This window comes from Delphinus delphis, chromosome 17 (assembly GCF_949987515.2).
Source record: "Delphinus delphis chromosome 17, mDelDel1.2, whole genome shotgun sequence".
In the NCBI taxonomy this organism is placed as follows: Eukaryota; Metazoa; Chordata; class Mammalia; order Artiodactyla; family Delphinidae; genus Delphinus; species Delphinus delphis.
The window spans coordinates 52796622-52817149 of record NC_082699.1 but is presented as its reverse complement, the minus strand read 5'-3'; the positions used below and the strand labels follow the sequence as shown (position 1 = coordinate 52817149).

The window sequence follows — 20528 nt, the reverse complement described above, 5'->3', positions numbered from 1 at the left end:
TGTTTCATAAAAGCAAACGTTCTCTTCGGATTTCTTTCGGTTATCGAAAACAATGCAAACGTAGGTCTTTCCTGAAAGTGAAAAGCAAACTTTTTTTTGTAAAGCAAACTTTCTAAATATGGGGGATGGCTGTCATTACCAAAGGGGGGAACATGGAGGAAGAAGGTTAGAGGACCCTGGCTAGAACTCTGAGATAAAACGAGAGGACGCAGAAAAAGGACACCGAGGCATCTGAGAACAGGCAATAGAGGGGGAGGAGGTGAGCCAGAAGTGACCGTGTCTCCAATCCCAAAGGACAAGTGTGTTCCCAGAAGAAAGCAGCCAACAGGTTCAGATGTCGGTTGCAGCAAGAGTAAGTAAGGTGTGTTTGTAAAAGTGCTCAAGGATGAGACCACTAGGTTATCAGGGATCTTAGGTAGAAACAGTCCCAGAAAACTGTGGGGATGGACTCCAGATTGCACCAGGCTGAGATGTGAATGGGAGGTACAAAATAGGGTGTAGACAACTTTTTTTAAAAGCTTAACAGGGGGCTTCCCTGGTGGCACAGTGGTTGGGAGTCTGCCTGCCGATGCAGGGGACATGAGTTCGTGCCCCGGTCCGGGAGGATCCCACGTGCCACCGAGTGGCTGGGCCCGTGAGCCATGGCCGCTGAGCCTGCGCGTCCGGAGCCTGTGCTCCACAGCAGGAGAGGCCACAAAAGTGAGAGGCCCGCGTACCGCAAAAAAAAAGCTTAACAGGGATGGGAAAGAGAAAATAGAATAAAAACAAGGGTTGCATTTAAAGTAAAGATAGGGTGTTTATCAAATCAGAGACATTTTGATAAAGTTTTTAGGCTGAGGGAAAATAGACAAGAAAAAAGAGAGAGATTGAAAATAGTAGAGAAGTGATAACTTTGTAATAAGACCAAGGTAGACCAAGAAAGACACATATGGAAAAAAGAAAGGCCTGAAGTGAATATAGGTAAGTTTATTCATAGGTCAGGGTAGGTAGCTGAAGGATACATTTCACAGTCTAGGTTAGGTGCTTCTTCTTTATCCTCCCTCTATCAGACTGCGTGACCTGTTTGAAATTTTCATATTTAGCTACCTTACTCTCCAGTAGACTGTAAGCTCCATGAAGGCAGGAACACTATAGTTCCTTGCACTATACCTGACACACAGCGGTTGCTTAATGAGTATTTATTGGAATTTGGTAGAAGGTATAATTTGGAGAACAGGACAAGTGAAATATTTTCATTCATTTAATGCATTGAGAGCAGGATACTTAGTTGCTGGGGAAGTAAAACAACTAGAACGGTACCCAGTACTCAATGTAATAGGTTTATTCAGTGAAGGAAACATTCCTGTCCAGAGGAGTTCAGCGTCTCTAAATGTCAAAAAGAGTCATTTGCGTAACAGGACCATGCCTCCAGTGCTGTGGTAGCTAGAAGAGAGCTCTCTTGCTAAGAAAATCAGAAAATCCCCCACTCAAGAGTTGGTACTCGGAAGCCAGGAGAAAAACAGCAGCCCGGTTTATTTTTTATTTGTTTAGTTTTTTGTGTGTATATGTAAGTGTGAGATGTGTGTGTGAGGTGCATGCGTGTGTGTGATTGATGTGTGTGTGTGTGTGTGGATATGTCATGAGTGATATACATGTGTATGAATGAGTGTATATGAGTGTGTGAGGTGTGCACACGTTTTGTGTGCCTGGTGGTGGGAGAACTGGAAGGTTTGGGTATCAGCAAAGCTTTCTGGAGGAAGTGATGCCTGAGCTCTGTTTATTCCACTCTAATCAGGCTTTCCTCCTATTCCACTGAAGTGACACCTGCCAAGTTCTCAGTGCCCTCCACCAAATCTTACGGTGGCTTCTTTGTCTTCACCTCTTCATCCCCCCTGAATTCCCATCTCAGTAAATGGTACCCGCTTCATCTAGATAACAGCAGCCCAGTTTAGAGTCAAGCAGGAATTCGGCCACATACCCACGTTTCCCAGGACTCAACTTGACCCTGGCCACCACCCTGCCCCACCGCCCAGGTGGATTTTACTCTGAGAAACCCCAGGGGTGATGCATGCACTTGGGGTCCATGAGGCTGCTGGGCGTGCCTGTATTGTAAGGTGGCTTTGCTGGTGTCTGCTCACAGTAACCGCTCTAAACCTCTGCTGCTGTCGGGCTTGGACTGTGACATCTCCTGCTTTGGAGACCCAGTCCAGCCCCTCGTCTGCCAGAGCTGAGATCCTGCCCAGCTTCTCTGCGCATTGCTGGTTGTTCGTGGCGCCCGCCCTCCAGTCGCTGCCCGGGTTACACTGCTCTGGCTCCAGGAAGCCAGTCGTGTTGGGCTGACTGCTCCCACTTTTGAGGGAACCCAAACCAAACTTCCCAGTGCCCATGATGGGGGCTTGCCCAGCACTCACACCCATCCCCTAGAAACCCATCCTTCAACTTTTCCCTGCTCCGTGTGAATTTTCACAGGGCGCCTCCTCTTTCCTGGCTGGCTCCCTCTTATTCTCTCCTCTTTAGTGTGGGGGTCCCTGAAGGTAGGATTCATCTTAGACGCTGACCCAATTCTCAGAATTCTTGAGACCCTGTGGGCCTTAACCTGCCCTTCTATGTATTCTGAGGTGTTTGTGAGGATTATCTTTTCCTTAATGCTAATTATTATATGTTTTCAGCTCAAACCTAATAACCATGTGCAAACACATATGTCAGAGTGGACGTAATCACATTTATAGGGTTTATCTTGTTTTGCTTTTTGCCAAAGTGAGATCACGCTGTACTGACCTATGACCCTTTCTGTTTATTTAAGTGAATATTTACTGAACACCTGTTGTGGGCAAGGTGCTATCCTAGGAGCTGAACTAGAAGGATGAACAACTCTGACAGGACTCCTGACCTCCAGGAATGTGTATTCCAGGCAGTCCCTGTACCTGTCACTGCTTGTCAGTCCATAGAAGTGACCCCATTCGTTGTAATGACAGCTCGTATTCCACTGTTTGGAGGGCCTTCATTTATTCAGCCATTCTTCTGTGGATGGACGTTTCATCTCTGAGGCTAACTTTCAAAATTCGGAATTTCATTTTGTGAATGTCACTGGAACTAACTTGTTCCTCTCTTTTCTTTCTTTGTACCTTTTCTTTAAAGTGAAGTAAATACCGTGCTTCACATATATTCCCTAAAACAATTCCTTTTTTTCCAAATAGAAAAAAATTGACATGTAGCAGTTACACAAACTGTATAATAAGCATTGTTTTTTCCTTAATGTTCTTTAACATTTCTCCATTTTTATGCCTTACTCCGTCTTGACAAGCACTATCTTCAAATTCTCAATGTGAGAAAAAAATAGAAGGAAGGGGGAAAGGATTTACATTGCTGCAAAAGAGCTCACTGTAATTCAGGTGTCCTAAGAGTGGTTTGCAGTTTCCTTCTTACAAGGTTCTCAAGAGATCAAGAGATAGCTTCTTAGTGTCTGTCTCTGTGTCTCTATTCTTTCCTTCCTACCTTCCAGCTCGCCTCCCTCCCTCTCCCCTTCTCCCTCTCTGCTATCTTTTCTCAACAAGGAACCTTAAAAAAAACACAAATCTTTATAAAGGTATGGCTTAGAGGCTGCAAATAAACTCATATTACTAAGAAGAGGGAAGATCAGAAGTATTAGTAACATCCCTGTTTTGGAAAGATCATAACCCTGTGAAAGAAAGAGCAAGAGAAATAAAAGCTTGCGAGACAGAAGAATTCCCCACCCCCCTGCTGGGGCTCACCTGTCTCCTGGCAGTGACTGAGCCACCCTGGTTCCCGATTTCAGCATCGGCTGCTCCCTCACCAAAACTCCTAGATAATGTGTCATTATACTACATTGACTATTTGGACCAAGATATTTTCCCCTGCAAATTCCTCCTGTGGTTGCTCGTACAAATCAGACAACTCGGCGCTTGGTAGAAAACCAAGTAGAGACCCTTGTTTGAGAGAAAGCACGAGTCCTGTGAAGAAATGGACCTGCCTCACCTCACTTCACTTCACGTGCTCCTTTGCTGCCGAGTGCTGCACCAGAATGACTTTTATGGGAGTACTCAAGGCTCCAAAATAGCTCAGAAATCCCGGGAATGTTTATATGGGAAATGATTATTTTGTCTCCAAGAAACCAGGGAAACGTTCATTAAATAATTTCTCAGTTCTCCACTTGGTTTTTATAGACGTGGGTTGCATGTCTTCGTGGAGGGGCTTCGTTCCAATTACTTTAACAAGCTCACCTCCATCGGCACACACGTACGCTCGCGTTTACACATCCTTCAGAGAAATTAAGTTCCCTTTGACCCCTCATCACCTTGCACCTGCCATCTTATTTCCCTGCTCCTCCTTCACAAGCAAAACTCCAAAATCCGATCCCCGTAATTCGCCTTCGTCAAGCACGTGAGTGACCACGTCGGCGAATCTGACGTTCTCTTGTCTGTCCTCATTTTCCTTGATTTCCCGGCAGCGCTCAACACGGTTGAACAAGCATCTTTCTTAGGAAAGATTTTCCTCCTTGGCTCCTGAGGTCCCGCCCTCTGAGAGTCTTAGCTCCACCCCATCCCTTCCCCCCTCACAGTGTCAGGTGCCTCAGTCTTCAGCCCTCTTTTCCTGCCCTCCCCAAGGGCTCAAACCTTTAACTTCCTCACTTGTAGGATGGTGATGCTCCGCTACCCGACCTCTCCTCTGAGCTTTAGGCTCACATATCCAACTGCCTACTTGATATCTCCAGTGTCCTGGTTAATTTGTGTCTCAGATTTAACGTATCAAAACCAGAATTCTTAATTTCACCCCCCACAAACGCATAAACCCATTTTTCTCCAAAATCAGTAGTGACCACCATATTCTCCATTGCTTAAGCAAAGAACCTAGAAGGTATTCTTGACCCCTTCCTACTTTTCATTGTCATATCTTTTTTTTTTTTTTTTGCGGTACGCGGGCCTCTCACTGTTGTGGCCTCTCCTGCTGCGGAGCACAGGCTCCGTAGGCACAGGCTCAGCGGCCATGGCTCACGGGCCCAGCCGCTCCGCGGCATGTGGGATCTTCCTGGACCGGGGCACGAACCTGTGTCCCCTGCATCGGCAGGCGGACTCTCAACCACGGCGCCACCAGGGAAGCCCTCATTGTCATATCTTAATGCTGCCAATTATGTTTCCAAAATGTATCCCAAATCCATCTCCTTTTCTCAATTTTTACTACTACCACCCCAAACCACTGTCATCTGTCATTTCTACTATGACAGTGGTCTCCACGTGGGTTTATTGCTTCTAAACCTTCATTCCTAAAGGGACCACACAGCATAGGGGCTAAGAAGGAGCCTCTGGAGTTATAGCCTCTTTGGACTCATATCCGCGGCTTACTGTGGCCTCAGGGAGGTGTCTTAAGCTCTAGTGCTGGTTTTGTATGCCTGTCTTATTAGTGTCTGTCTCAAAGAGATTAAGTTAACTAAATGTGTTAAGTAAGTGCTTAGTATTCTAAACATACCTGGTACTTAGTAGGCACTCAGTAAATATTAGCAAGACATAACATCACTAATTCAGTCTGTTCTCCACAGACCAATCATGGTCATCTCCTGCTTAATGCACACGATGGCTTCCGTTGCACTGGAGATTAATGTAGGTTTCCTGCCTATAATCCTCCACATGCCTTCAGCCTCATCAGCAATTCTTCTCTGCCCTCAGCTTTCCGGGCCTCTTCTCAGTTTCCTCAATGCACCAAACTCCTTGTTCCCTCTTCCTGGACTTTTCTCTTCCCTGCCTTTTTCAGGATTGGTTCCTTCTCATTTTTTTTGGTCTCAATTCAAATTACCTCTTCAGGACCTTCCATGACAACCTGTCTAATGAAGTACCTTCCGACCTCCCACCCAGCTAGTCTCTATAGTATCACCCAGTTTGTTTCATTAACAGTACATCACAATCAAAATTTCTTCTCTGTGTGTTTTGTTACTTCTTCATTAACTGTCTCCACCACTAGAATGGGAACTCCTTGAGGACGGGGATCTTGGAGTCTTGGTCATCATTACATTTCTAATATCTTGAAGACTGTCTGGCACACAATAGGAAATCATTAATCGTTTGTGGGAAGGATGGATGGATGGATGGATGAATGAGATTCCTACACTTCAACATTGGCAGTTGTGTAGTGTCACATTGTATAATACTGAATCAAAATTAGTGTGGAGACTTGTAGACTTGTGAATTCTCACTCCGAAAAGATGCTAAAATTAGGTGAAGGAATAGAAGTTCAAATTTGGCTACTGAAAGCCTAGAATGCAAATTATCTGAACGACATGCATTAAATGGTTACTGTGTTGAAGCAAAAACTGGAAACAACTAGAGTTTCTTGTCTCAAATTTTGTGGTCTGTTTATGATGGGATGGCTTCTTTCTAACAGCTTCCTTTGTCTGTTTTTAATTTGAGCATTCCCAGAATTTCTGCTGTTTCCTCTTGGAACAAACATAGGTAGGAAAACTTAGAAAACAGTTAGCTTGTGGTGCTGAGAAAAACAAGGACTTTACAGTCAGACAAACCTGAGTTTGAATCTTTGGGTCCATACCTTAGTAGCTGTGTGGCTGGATTTGTTAACCTCTCTGAGCCTCAGTTTTTCCACCTATAAAAATGAGATATTATTAAAATTATATGATAAAAATTAGTATCCTTGCCACATGATAGCTACTTAATAAACGTTACTTTTCTTACCTACCTACATCCTTTCAGAGCATCCTTTCTTACCTACCTACATCCTTTCAGAGCATGGTTAGTAGTAAGAATTTCACAGGGTTCAGATTAACCATGAGTTTAAGCTATAGACATTTTATCTGTCTCCATTGGACTATCTTAAAAAATGTCAGTGTCTGGATCAGTAAGACTAGTAACACCTATAACAGTGTCTGGCACGTAGTAGATACTCAGTAAATATTTGTTGAATGGATGAATAAATAGGCTGTAAACACTTTTGTCATTCATGAGAATCAACTAGAGTTCTGTAGAGTTTAAAGTAATGTTTCCTTAAAATAGAAATGATTCTTCCTCCACATTATGCAACTGAACATTGAACAGCATCAAACCATAACTGAATGTTTCAAGACATTATGGCACAAAACCATGTTTTCTTCCACCTGATGTTATTTTTAAGTATGTCTTTTGGAATTGTTTAGTTCAGCATTTCGGAAAACAAATGAGCTCTGAGATCTAAATTCAGAAGTGAACCAGAAGTTCTAGAGATGTTTCTTGGACTTCGTAGAAATATTTTATATGTAATCTTTAGGTTACAAGGAAGTTGAAGTAGGAACTTGGTCATCCTAATTGCCACCAAATGTGTTGGGTGGCACTGGTTGTTAGACACTTCAGTTAAATATCAGGAAATTATATGACACACACACTTTGGGCAATCCTAATATTTTAAAATGTGGATTAAAAAAATATATATATATACAGATGTATATGTGTGTGTGTATATATATACTCACTTTGCAAAAGATATTCATTGCTTTCAAAATTTTATCAGAAAAGCATTTCAAAGTAATATGGAAAGGATAAATTTCCTAAAAATTAAGAAAATAATAGTACAGTTAACATCTAACCTTACACTGCATTTTAAAATGAATTCCAGATGGATTTGATATAATAAAAACTGAAATTATAAAAATCTAGAGGAAAGCGTAGGTAATAGTTAATTGATCTTGGAGTTAATAAGGACATTCTAAGCATTAAAGCATTGGAAGAAATCACAAAGGAAAATATGGAGAGATTTGACAACTAGAAATTAGAAAAGGTTGGTTGTCAAAAACATTATAAATTAAAAGCAAACGAACTTGGTGAAATGTGCCAAAGGGCCATGCCTTTCATGTATAAGGATTTCTTACAGATCAATAAGAAGTCCTTAACACCTTAATAGAAAAGTTGTCAGAGGACATGAACAATACATAGGATAAGTGTAAAAGTAAAAGGCCAGCAAACATATGAAGGACATTAAGCCTCACTGATAATTAAATACATGCAAGCTAAGACATCAGAAATACACTTTGCATCATTAACTTGGCAAAAATGCAAACAAACTAGTATTCATTATTGGCAGGAATTGAATAAGTGGGATACTCTCATACAATATAATAGGAATATAAATTGCCTCAAATTTCTCAGAAGTCTTAGTAATCCATTTTTAGAGATATGTTCTATGAGATAATAAAAATTTTGACAAGAGATTTATCTGTAAAATGTGGTGTTAAAGCAATTTCAATGATAGTGAGAAAATTGGAAACATCCTAAAATACCCTACAAGAAGGAATTGATTTTTAGAAACACTGTGTTCCTATTTTAAATAGTTACTTATTTAAAATAATGTTTTTGCGAAATTAAATAAAACATTTTGACACTTTTAAAAACATACCCAAAGAAGAGATAATACCACAATGAACACCAATAAGCTGCTTGTGCACTTTATCCAGATTAATAGCAAGGTGCTGTCATATTTGCGACATCTATCCCTTTTTCCCTTCTCTCCTTTACTTTGCTGAAGCATTTTAAAGAATATATCCAGACATCATGTTATTTCATGTCTACCTACATACCTCAGCATGCTTTCTTAAAAAAAATGGACATTTTCTTACATAATCACAGTGCCATTTTCATTACTAACATGATTTAACAAGGAATTTAACATAATTCCTTGGTACGCTAGAGAACACTGAAACTACTAGCCCTAGTTGTCTCAAAAGTGCCCGTTTGCTTCCTCATGGTATCATTTAACCCAGAGGCCCGCAAACTTTTTCTGAAAAGGACCAGCTAGGAAATATTTTCAGCTTTGCTGGCCAGATGATCTCTGTTGTAATTATTCACCTTTGTGCTTGAAAGCCACAGTTGACACTATGTAAAGTATTGGGCTGTGTTCCAATAACATTTGATTTACAAAAGCAGGCCGCTGACAGGATTTGGCCTGCAGGCTGCAGTTTGCCAACCCCTGATTTAACCCATTACTGTTCTCCATCTATTTTATAAGGTGGACATTAGTGTTAAAGCTTGATTAGATTCAGGGACAGTTTTTTTGTGGCGAGAATGTGGAGAATCCTGTGTGCTTCATCTCACATCCCATCAGAAGGTATATAATGTCTGTTACCCCACTGTCAGCTATGCTAAGAATACTCAGGTGGTACAAATGGGTAAAGGCTTGATCCCTCTACTGCAGACTCTCCACCAGCCTTTTGTCTGATGGTTTCATCCGTTACGTTTGTTGCCTAAATCAAGTATTTCATTATAAATAATTGCAAAATACAGTTGACCCTTGAACAACATGCGTTTGAAGTGTGTGGGCCCATTTATACTCAGATTTTTAAAATGGAGATATACTACAGTCCTACATGATCGGCTGTTTGTTGAATCCTTGGGTATAGAACCACATATGTGGTGGGCCACTGCTAAGTTACACGTGGGTTTTCGACTGTATGGAGGTTAGCACCTCTAACCCGCATGTTGTTCAAAGGTCAACTGTAGTAATTTTCTGCTATTCCATCTACTTTCATTAACCAGAATGCTTCTGTAAGGGAGAACTTTCCAATGTCAATGAGCGATTTAAGTTATCCTGAAATACAGTTTGTCCAGTAACATTTTCTACAATCAGGATATATATTAATTCTTTCTTTCCTTTTAATTGCCAAATTTCAATATAAAGAATTGGCCCCTGGGTCACTTCCAAAGATTTCCAGTGGGTTGGGATTTTGGGGGAGTTGAAAGGGCCTTTCTTTTTTTAGTTTTATTTTGTATTACTATGAACTCATAGACCTTTAAAGTATATCCAATGATTATCAGTCATTTGCATTTATTATTCTTTCTGATGCTCAAATTATTCCATCTTTGGCCAGTGGGGCCCCTTTGTGTTGGCTACTGTTAGTCTTAGTAGCTTCTTTCTTTCTAGCCTGACAAATTCCAGGGAGAAATTTTCGATAACAGAGTGATGAAACTATAATGTATGTTGAAATTTTAACAAAACAAAGAGCAAGCAAGCAAGTAAATCCTATGTATAAAAATCAGTAAGAAGTACGCCAAATAGTTAAATATTTTTTCTGGGCAGTACAATTATAGGAAAATATTATCCCCCCCCCCTTTTTTTTTTCACTTCTTTGTACTTTTCTGTGCTCTACATCTTCTGCATTAAAGATTATTACTGTTATAATTTAAAAATCTGTTAAAATTTTAACAACCCAACAGATTTTCTTTAATTTAGCAAGTTTCTTTAGTCCATTTAGAATAAGATACAAATTATCTTAAAAGATACTTATACACACTTTTTTCAGAATTATAAGTAGAGTCATTTTACAATTATTAACTATATCCTGTATTCTCAAAAAGCTTGTAATGTAAAGGGAGAGGAAAGTAGATTAAAAATCATTTTTTAACAACCTCCAGACTACAAAATTATATGAGATGTCTGCTTCTCTCATCTGTCTTTATAGACATTAAAAATTTTTTCCCTTAAAACCAATTTGGAAACTAGTCAGTATTATATTTCTTACAGCACTTGAGGTGGGCCACAACTTCTGGAGGTTCCTGGATCTGTAAATATTCTTCAGTTATCCTTAATCCTGTGGGTTGACGTATTCAAAGCAAATAAACAAGAACAAATCAGCGGAAGAACTTATTCCTCAGTATAAATAAAACAGGGCATGTAAATTAGTCTCCTTCAGTGCAGATGGTGATCATTTAGACCACCTGAGATCCACCAGGGGCCATCCCGGACCCAAGTAAATGGGATTTTAAATTGTTGATCCTGGAAGGAAATCATCTCGTATGGATCCATCCCAAATGGATCACACTGTGCAAAACATGGAAAATGGTCCTATTGCGTGTGTATTTATTTTAATGAAGTTATACTTAACCATGAATAGTGAGAAAGAAATGTAAAAACTCAACTATGTTAGAGCTGGTGTGGGTGCGTGTTTAAGTGTGTTTTAAAAGAAAAACCCATTTCTCTCCAGTAGAATTGAGAGTCTCCTACACTCTCTTCCTATAAAGCCTTGGAGGAAAGCTTCCCTTATGCCAAAACCAGACTGAAATGTTCTTACTTTTCTCCATTCTGGAAATCTGAAACAACCCACACTTTTCTGGGTAAATCATTCAGGATTTCTGCCGTTTCCTGCCCAGAAACAGTTTCCTCATGGTGTCATATTAGAAGTTTTTCTCATTGATAATTTCTTTATACTAACATAAGTAATAAAAGCTATAATTCTATAAGACAAATTCAACAGTCAAGGTAGCAGCAAAGAACAGAGGGCACACACAAAGTGCTTCACTGAATCAGGTTTAATAAATAAATCTCTTTAATATGTGCTGGATCCACATGTAGTTTGGCACGTGATTAGACGTGAACAAGCAAAGAACATCAACTTGGTTCCCTATTCTTAGAATCTTGGAGTAAATGTGAACTAAGAGTATCTTGCAGTGCATTTTGGAAAGGAATATTATCTTCATCTGGGCTTGTGGTCTGCTTCCAGCTCTGATCATGAAGTTAAAAAGGAGGAAGAGGAGGGAAGGGGAAGGGGGAGGAGGGAAGGGGCCCTAAACAAGACTTGTTGGAAAAATAACCACTTCTTCAGTGCTGCACAGAGGAGAATACCTCAGGTGCCACAGGTGACCAGATGACTCTCTGGTACTGAAGCTCTGTCGCTTTTGCTCGGGGCTTACTTTGCATAACTTAAAGTGTGGTCTCTGTAGTAGGAAAATTAATGGCCCTGCCCTTTCCAAAACCAGATTCCTTTGTTAGTGTTGGTCCCATTACACAAAACAGGCACATGCCCCAAGCTTCTCTGATAACTCAGTTTTTCTTGGGTATGGATTTGCCTTAACAGACTTAGCAGCTTACAGGAACTATGTGCTGGAAGTGATATTTACCAACCCCTTTTACTTACTTATAAGCTCCATCAGTATGGGGGCTGGGTACAGTGCCTGTGGCTGGTTCAGTGCCAGGACTTGATACATATTTGTTTAATGAAAGACAATGTCTCAAATGCCTCTCGTTTCCCCCACAATGTGAAGTGCAGTACCAGACAGTTAAGAGGTGATAAATGAACACTTGTTTACTAGGTAATGATTCAAATTGCTGTACGAGGTACCTGAAGTTAAAGATTTATTTAGGTATTCATCTCCTCAGTCCTTGCCCCCAGAGTTATTGGCTGTAAATATTGATGACAGGTGAGGCATACATGCCAGGTGAAAAATTGCTACTGCCTTCCCTAAACTGCCACCATTCTGAATCACTTCAGTCCCCAATTTTTAATCAGACCCTAGTACTTAATCCTTGAAATGACTAGTACTGAAAACATGGCATATCCACATTCCTTCTTATTAACTCTGGCAAAATGATAGTAGAACCAAACAAAACACATTCATTTTCTGTTTACTTAAATTACAATTTCGACGGTGTTTCTCAGTACTGGAAATTGTTTAATTTTGTCCCTTTGAGTCTGAGAGTTCTCAAGAAAAATTACCTTTTAGGGTAGAGAATCTGAAGCATGGATTTTTGTTAATTTGGGCCATCTCTCTTTTAAAAGAAGTAATTTATGGAACTGACTCATAGGGAAATACTTTTAAAGACAATAGGTAATTTTGGATGATTAGACCTCAATCATTTGAGCTTCTCTGCTTTGGGATAGGAATCAGGAACCAGGCAGGCTCTCCCAAGGCCATGTGCAGACCTGTTGAACCTTGTAAAAGTGCTGGAATCTGTCTGAGTAATTAGCAACTTTGCACTCAGATTTCTTTGGATTGAAGCAATGGGACATGCAAATGTAGGAGAAAGCCAGGGACAATAGCGAAATAGCTGAGCAGTAGTGGCCAAGAGGAGTCTCATCACAGTGATTCAGGGACAAAGTCTCTTCAGTTCAGGAAGAACATAGCACATTTAAAAGAGCAACAAAGACAGAAGGTATGAACCGTGCACTAAAAACCATTTACTTCCAGAAACAGACCATTGAGGTCCTATATAGACTACTATGTCCAAAAGTCAAAAAAGATACAAGAGAAATACATCATTTTACTAGTGCCAAGTTCACTTTGTTCTAGGAACTTAGATATTTCATAATAAAAATTGAAATAGAGGCCAAAAGTGAAGCAAAGGCAATTACTTTTTAGATGGATTCTAGTCATCTTAATTCAGGCAACCAGTATATTTTATTCAGAACTACTTCTGTTTCTGTCTTCATTCAAGCTATGAAGTTTTAAGATAGCCTTTGATAGATGGCAAGTTATTTTAGTTCCTTTAATATTTATAAAAGTGTAAGAGTCCTAAAAGTTATTAGTACTAAATGTCCTTATTCACTTTTTGCCCACTTAGTTACTAAAATAACTCTGACATCAAAATATTTCCATGTAATAAAGAATTATTTAGCAGTGAAGATTTACCACTAATTGATTAGTTTGAGTAGACATACTGTTAAGTAATGTTGATTGGCTTTAAATTCCCATACAGTTCTCACCACGGTATAACTGAATTAACCAACCATTATAAATATTTAATAGATATGGAAAGCATTTATAGGAGTCAGCAATGCGACTTTCCTGTTTGCTTTATAAGCATCTACACAGGTCACTTCATATCATGCATAGTAACTTATAGTAATGACCATGGTAGTAATATATAACTTGAAAGTTAAGGGAATATTTTTAATTTGAATATCATTTTTATTTTACCCATTTACCCCAAGCAGCAATATATCTGACTGATGTATTTTGGGTTGAGTGCGTTTTATAATAAAACAGGATCACTGCCTTCTGCTTTCTTGAACTCCTAAAGCCAGCTCTCGCCTCTATCAAACTCTGTTAACCACTTGATGGGCCCAGTAATCAAAAACTGGGTGTGGTCAATAATATTCAAGTAACTTTTTCCTAACCCCGACAACCCCGAAGACTTCATATGAATAATCCTGAATTGCTCTGGCAAACGTTTTTTTTACCTACCCCATCAAAAATGTATGGACGATTATGACCCGAAAGTATACTACCTCAAGGGTCAAAACAAACTAATTTAGGTTTTGACAACAAGAATGTTACAGAAGTATTTGTGATGCAAAATCTTGTAAGGTTTTGCCTTAAAATATGTTTTATAATAGCTGATATTTCCTTTGTTAACACGATTGGCCAGAATATGGAAAATAAAAGGCAAGTCACCCACAGGAGTCAACCCGGGCCTCTTGAGCAGAGTACGTGTGTGAGCGCGTGTGGGCATGGCTCACTGCCTGCCCTCCCTTTGCCATCATTGATTTCCTCCCTCTTCATTAAACACTCATTGATTCTTGTCTTCCAGATGACACAGGCTGTCCTAGTAGTCAGTCAGTATCTCCCGTGAAAACGCCCTCGGATGCTGGCAGCAGCCCTGTTGGCTTTTGCCCTGGAAGTGATGAAGACTTTATCAGAAAGAAATGCACAGTTGGAATGGTTGGTGAGGGAAGCATCCAGTCAGCTCGACATAAGAAGGAACCAAAGTCAGGCCTTGTAAAGCCAGGTGAGTGTACGTAAACTCTTCATGTTCTTATTGGAGCAATATGACTAGAGGGATTTCAAATGAAATTTGAAATGAAACACCTGGATATCAAGGTAGGGAACACTAATGCTGTACCTAGCACCCAGACACATCTTTTTTTTTTTTTTTAAGTAAAGGAGGTAGAGCATAGAGTGGAATATTTTCTGTACTAGTTGTTAATAATTGAGAATGCATAGTGACATATGTGTCCATTATAAAGACATGTAAAAAAGGGAGGAAATTTGAAGAAATGTTAACTGAATGGTCTAACAGACACTTAAACTATATAATTAAGTCTAGCATAAATTATACTAAGAAATTACTTGGTACCATTCAAAGTGTGCACAAATTGTGAAAAGAACAAGTTATCTTGATGCACATCTGTAGGGCTGGGCATACTTGCTGACCTAGTTATTTTATTTGCTTTTAAAGATTTAAATATGAATATGATGCTCTATATTCAATATATATATACATAGAATGTTCAATAATTACAAAATAGTAAAAGCTATGAGGTGAAATGGAGATTTTTATTACAGTGAATGAGATGCCATGAACATCAGAAAAGGTCAGTTCTCAGAATTTGCAATATATAAATAAATATTTTCCATCTCAGAAATATATACAGTATATGAACAAATATAGTTTTAGTGAAATTAAAGTTATAACTTGAAAATAAAAGGACCTGAGTATTGGCACTGAGAGACAACCCCTATATTGCATTATTTTCTTCAGTATCACCAGTTGTACTATACATATTAATGAGCCTGAAAAGACAGATTAATGGCTTGCATGAGCCCCATTCCTTACATTTGTCTTCTGATTTTTGTTTGGTGATATCATTATTGTGCAAGGAGCTATAGATGGCTTTATTTCAATGGAGCCAAAGGTTGGTCCTGTGTACGCTGCCATTGGAAGGTCCTGTGTCCTCTTCCATCTCTCTCTGCTTTTGTTCTTCCTGAATAATTGACATGCATAGCATATCTTAATGGATTATTCTTCGTCTTGCTTTTGGTCAACCAAAGAGAATGTTGTTTAGTCTGAGAGCAAAACTTAAACTGTATGAAGAAGAAATCCCCTGTTTCCTAATAGTTCCTGGTAAATGTTAGTCATGATGAATTTGTTAACAGTCCTTTGCTTCGGAAAAATATAAAAAAGAAAGAGAATGGTACACAATGGAGAAGACAGCATATAAAAGAGAAAGATGGACATTGTAAAAAAGGTGTTGGGTACCCCCAATATTTAAGACAGAGACAATGAATTGAAGAGTGTCCTGTAATTATAGCCAAGAAATAAACCATTACCTTGTGTACTCAAGAATCAGAACTGTCTTCCTCCCTCCCCCAACTCAGTTCTCCTTTTTTGAAATTAAGAAATAATTGATATACCATAAAATTCACCCTCTTAAAGTGTACATTTCAGTGGTATTTAGCATATTCAAAAGATCATACAGGGCTTCCCTGGTGGCGCAGTGGTTGAGTGCCTGCTGATGCAGGGGACACGGGTTCGTGCCCCAGTCCAGGAAGATCCCACGTGCTGCGAAGCGGCTGGGCCCGTGAGCCATGGCCGTTGAGCCTGCGCGTCCGGAGCCTGTGCTCCACAACGGGAGAGGCCACAATGGTGAGAGGCCCTCATACCGCAAAAAAAAAAAAAAAAGAAAAAAGATCATACAAACATCACTACTGTCCAATTTCAGGACATTTTAATCTCCCCCAAAAGAAGCCTCATACCCATTAGCAGTCACTGTCTGCTTTTCCTTTCTTCCAGCCCTTGGCAACCACCAGCCTACCCTCTGTCTGATTTGCCTGTTCTGGACATCTCATATAAAGGAATCATACAATATGTGGCCTTTTGTGTTCGGCTTCTTTCACTTAGCATAATGTTTTCAAGGTTCATGTATTAGTACTTCATTCTTTTAATGGCTCAGTAATATTCTATTGTATGGATATACCACATTTTAAAATAGACTTTTTTTTGAGCAATTTTGGGTTTACAGAAAAATTGAGCAGACAGTAACAGAGTTCTTATATCCCCCCTCACTACCACTACTTCCAGTTTCCCCTGTTATTAACCTCTTGCCTTAGTGTGGTGACAGACCACATCTTGCTTATCCATTCACAGTTGATGATGAACATTTGGATTGTTTCCACTTTGGGGCTATCATGAATAATGGTGCCATGGACATCCATATACAGGTTTTTGTGATGCTTTCAGTTCTCTTAGGTATATACCTAGGAATGAAATTGCTGAATCATATGACAACTCTATGTTTAACCCTTTGAGGAATTGCCAAACTGTATTCCCAAATGTCTGCACCACTTTACAAACCACCAGCAATGTATAAGGGTTTCAGTTTCTCCACATCTTTATCAACAGCTGTTATTGTCTATCTTTTTGATTATACCCCCTCTAGTGAGTGTGAAGTGGTATTTCATTGTGCTTTTGATTTACATTTCCCTGGTGGCTAAAGATGATGAGCATTTTTTTTTTTTTTTTTTTTTTTGCGGTACGCGGGCCTCTCACTGTTGTGGCCTCTCCCATTGCGGAGCACAGGCTCTGGACGCGCAGGCTCAGCGGCCATGGCTCACGGGCCCAGCCGCTCCGCGGCATGTGGGATATTCCCGGACCATGGCATGAACCCGTGTCCCCTGCATCAGCAGGCGGACTCTCAACCACTGCGCCACCAGGGAAGCCCAATGATGAGCATCTTTTCATGTGCTTATTGGCTATTTGTATATCTTCCTTTGAGAAATGTTCTCAATTTTCTTTTAACCTGGGAGCAGTCACCAATGGAGTCTGCTTCTGTAGCATACAGGATGTGAGTTTAAGAGCAGAAGCCCTGTCATCCTCTTTTTGTATTCCTAGCACACAGGGGCCGGTGTGTATCGAGGGCACAATCAACATTGGTTGACCTCAACAGCAAAGGTAGGCTATGGGATTGAGAATATGAAATGCTGCAGGAAAGAATGTCCTCTTCATGGATTGTGAAGAAAAAGTAGATTTTTATTGTGAAGGTATTGTAGGACTTGAATGCAACCTGAAATTATTTCATTTTTGTTATTCACCACGCCTCCACCCCCTGGCCCCATTCCAAAAACATTTTATGGTGGTGACAATACAAAGAAACAGTGAAAAAAGAGACAAGTGTGGTGCAGCAAGAACCACCTAAATTTAAATGGCAGTTAAGATTATCCTTGCCCTTCCTTGTTTCAATAATCATAATAAGAATAATCATATCTTAATGAAAGATTTAAAACCCTATGTGTATGTACAGAATCCACCCTCAGCAAGTCTGGTTCCTACAGAAGATACTTGCTAAAGATCAACTATTTGTCTTGCTGAGAATGTTTAAGCCTTATGCTTTCATGAAGAACATGCAGACAAAAAGAATAAAAAGGAGAGGGGGAGGGAGGGAAGAAGGGAGGAAAGAAAACAAGAGTTGTTCTTCATGCTGTTTTGATAATGGATCATTTGAGAATAGTGAAGGCCACAGACCCATACTCCAGAAAAACACACACAGAATATCACATACTATTTCTGAGGTTTCATGGGTCTCCTTTATTAGGATTTATGACTCCTAGTTTAATGACCCTTGCCCAGAGGCAGAGCCTGAGACAGGGCCTTTGTCAACTGCTTCTGGTTTAATTGCTCAGAGGCAAACTTATCACCTAAGTAGTGCTGACCTCGTGGTTTTTTGATTTATTTGCATTTTATCAAGGTCACAGGGGTCCCTAAAGGTTATTTCTTAGTTGCCTGAAATTCCTAATGTCATCACTAAAAACCATTGCTCGAGCTTTTGACTGGGCCCCAATTCTGGACAGTAAGCTCTTTGTATTTCGAACAATCTGCACCGTGACCTATAGTTCTCTGAACTTTCAGCAGAATAAATCTGTCATTCTCATAAATAGGAGGAGAGGAAATCCTGGAACCGAGGCCCCTGGGTGACTCCAAAAATTATAAAATGCAGAGACATAATCTGTTAAACCACAAGAAGATACTGCTCTCCGGTTAAAATGTTCCACCTCCTCTGTCCCCAGGTGACCATCTCCCCTCAGCCTAAACTCATCTTCCGCTCTTGATGTGCGCTCTACTTTTTTTAAATAAATCGACTCCTTAGGACCAATACCAGTTTATTAAAATAGCAAGCAATTAGTGTCTCTTATACAGATGCTCAAGGGCCCTTTAACATTAACCTGGGCTCGTTTTATTTTAGGTCCGTTGTTCTAGATTCTGGAAACTGCTGTTCATCTCAGAAGGGAGTTATAGAAATGCCCCTTTGGTCATTCAGATAAAGAGCTAATAATATTTACTGAGTATCTAATGCAGAAGGAGAAGAGAACTGTGTCACAGGATGCCAGGAAGGGCTCTGAAAGGTGAGCTGAGCACGCCAGCACCTCTCCAGCAGGGTACTGTGGCACGCGCCCAGCATGAAAGCCCTGCTTTCCGCCAAGCAGGACTCGTGTTGGAACTTCTTGGAGGCAGTGAGCCTTCTGTCATTTTGGCTTCTATCACTTAATGCCTATGCAGATTTAATTAAAAATTACCACCAAAGAGCGGAAGAAAACACCCCTGCAGTTCAGTTGAATAATGGCTTTGCCTTTTTCATGTCAACTCAGCACACATTTAAGACTGAATCTCCAGAGTGTAATACAATGTCTGTCATCAGGTAGGTGTTCAGTAAATACTTCTCTGAGAATAGAGTGCACAAGGAATCATGTGTAGTGTGGGGGGAACATGGGAAAGATAAGCAAAGATGACCTCAACATCATCCCTGCTCTTAGGGACCTTATCGTTTAAGGCAGAAAACTACAATAAATCTGGGCTGCAGTACAGATTAAAAGGAAGGGAATGAAGGCATTCTGATTGGGAACTTTTTTTTTTAATAATTAATTTTTATTGGAGTATAGTTGATTTACAATGTTGTGTTAGTTTCCGCTGTACAGCAAAGTGAATCAGTTATACATACACATATATGCACTCTTTTTTAGATTCTTTTCCCATATAGGTCATTACAGATTATTGAGTAGAGTTCCCTGTGTTATACAGTAGGTCCTTATTAGTTATCTATTTTATATATATAGTAGTGTGTATATAAAATCCCAATACTTTTTGAGGGATCTGCGGTGCTACCATTCCTTCTCCCAGGTGCTTTTCCTATATGTAGTTCACAGTCAGTTTTCCTGATGAGATTTTTCTCACCTAGAAAGGAAAGGCCTAATTGGATTTCTGTGCTAGGACATTAAATGACATTCCTGGGCCTCCTTTAATGCTTGATTTTCTACTTGGGGAGCATCTTAACCCAAAGGAGAAAAAGACCCAGTGTTATTGTTCTACAAATGCAAGTACTAAATCCTTCCTACACAAGGCTTGTGGGAGAGCGGGGGAAGAATTACACAATTTAAACAAATATTTAGAAAATGTGAAAGGGAGAAAAAAACACCTCCCGGTTAAGGAGATAGGTCAGGAGCAAATGGTTAGGGTCACTATAATTAAAAAGAAACCCACATTTAGAAACTGAAATGTTGAAATCTGCATTTGAAAGATGTCACCTCTGCCATCAGCATTCAGACTAAGTTAGTATTCCCTTGTCATCAGACACCACCCAGGCTTTTGAAATCAGAGACCTGGCCAGATGAACTGTAATAACCTCACAACAACAACAGAGGATGGGTTACTTTAAGAAGACGCTTTCCCACATTCAGAGGCATTTGCTGGAAAACTCTGAAGGCACCAACTGGGTTAATGATTAATCAACACTGGTTCCCTTAGTAGATTGAGGCTCTTTCACACACAGCCGATAGCCTGCAGCTGTTCCCGTGCTTATCACAAGCATTGTCCCTTTCACTTCAAAGTTAGTTCTGTGAAATAAAAGAGACAGTTTACAGGATGGGGTGCGGGTGGGACATACATTCTTATAATAATTTGAGCTACAAAGAGGAGACTCACAGCTTACCCAGTTTGTTTCTTCAGAAAAAAAGTGGGGGGAGGGCAGGGCTGGGGGGACACCTTCTAACCACCAGACTCAGGAGCCCAGTGTACTA

General features: G+C 40.1%; 1 protein-coding gene across 9 annotated transcripts in view; it reads left to right on the top strand.

Moving 5' to 3' along the window:
• Positions 1-20528, top strand: part of SYBU (syntabulin) — a 112889-nt gene that overhangs the window by 50003 nt on the left and 42358 nt on the right. For 7 of the 9 annotated variants that reach the window (XM_059995080.1, XM_059995078.1, XM_059995081.2 and 4 more), the window contains 2 exons: positions 14272-14469; positions 17353-17412. In XM_059995080.1, coding sequence (XP_059851063.1) covers positions 14272-14469; positions 17353-17412 — 258 coding nt within the window. The remainder of the gene's footprint in view (positions 1-14271; positions 14470-17352; positions 17413-20528) is intronic. The other 2 variants (XM_059995082.1, XM_059995076.1) reach the window with 1 other exon arrangement.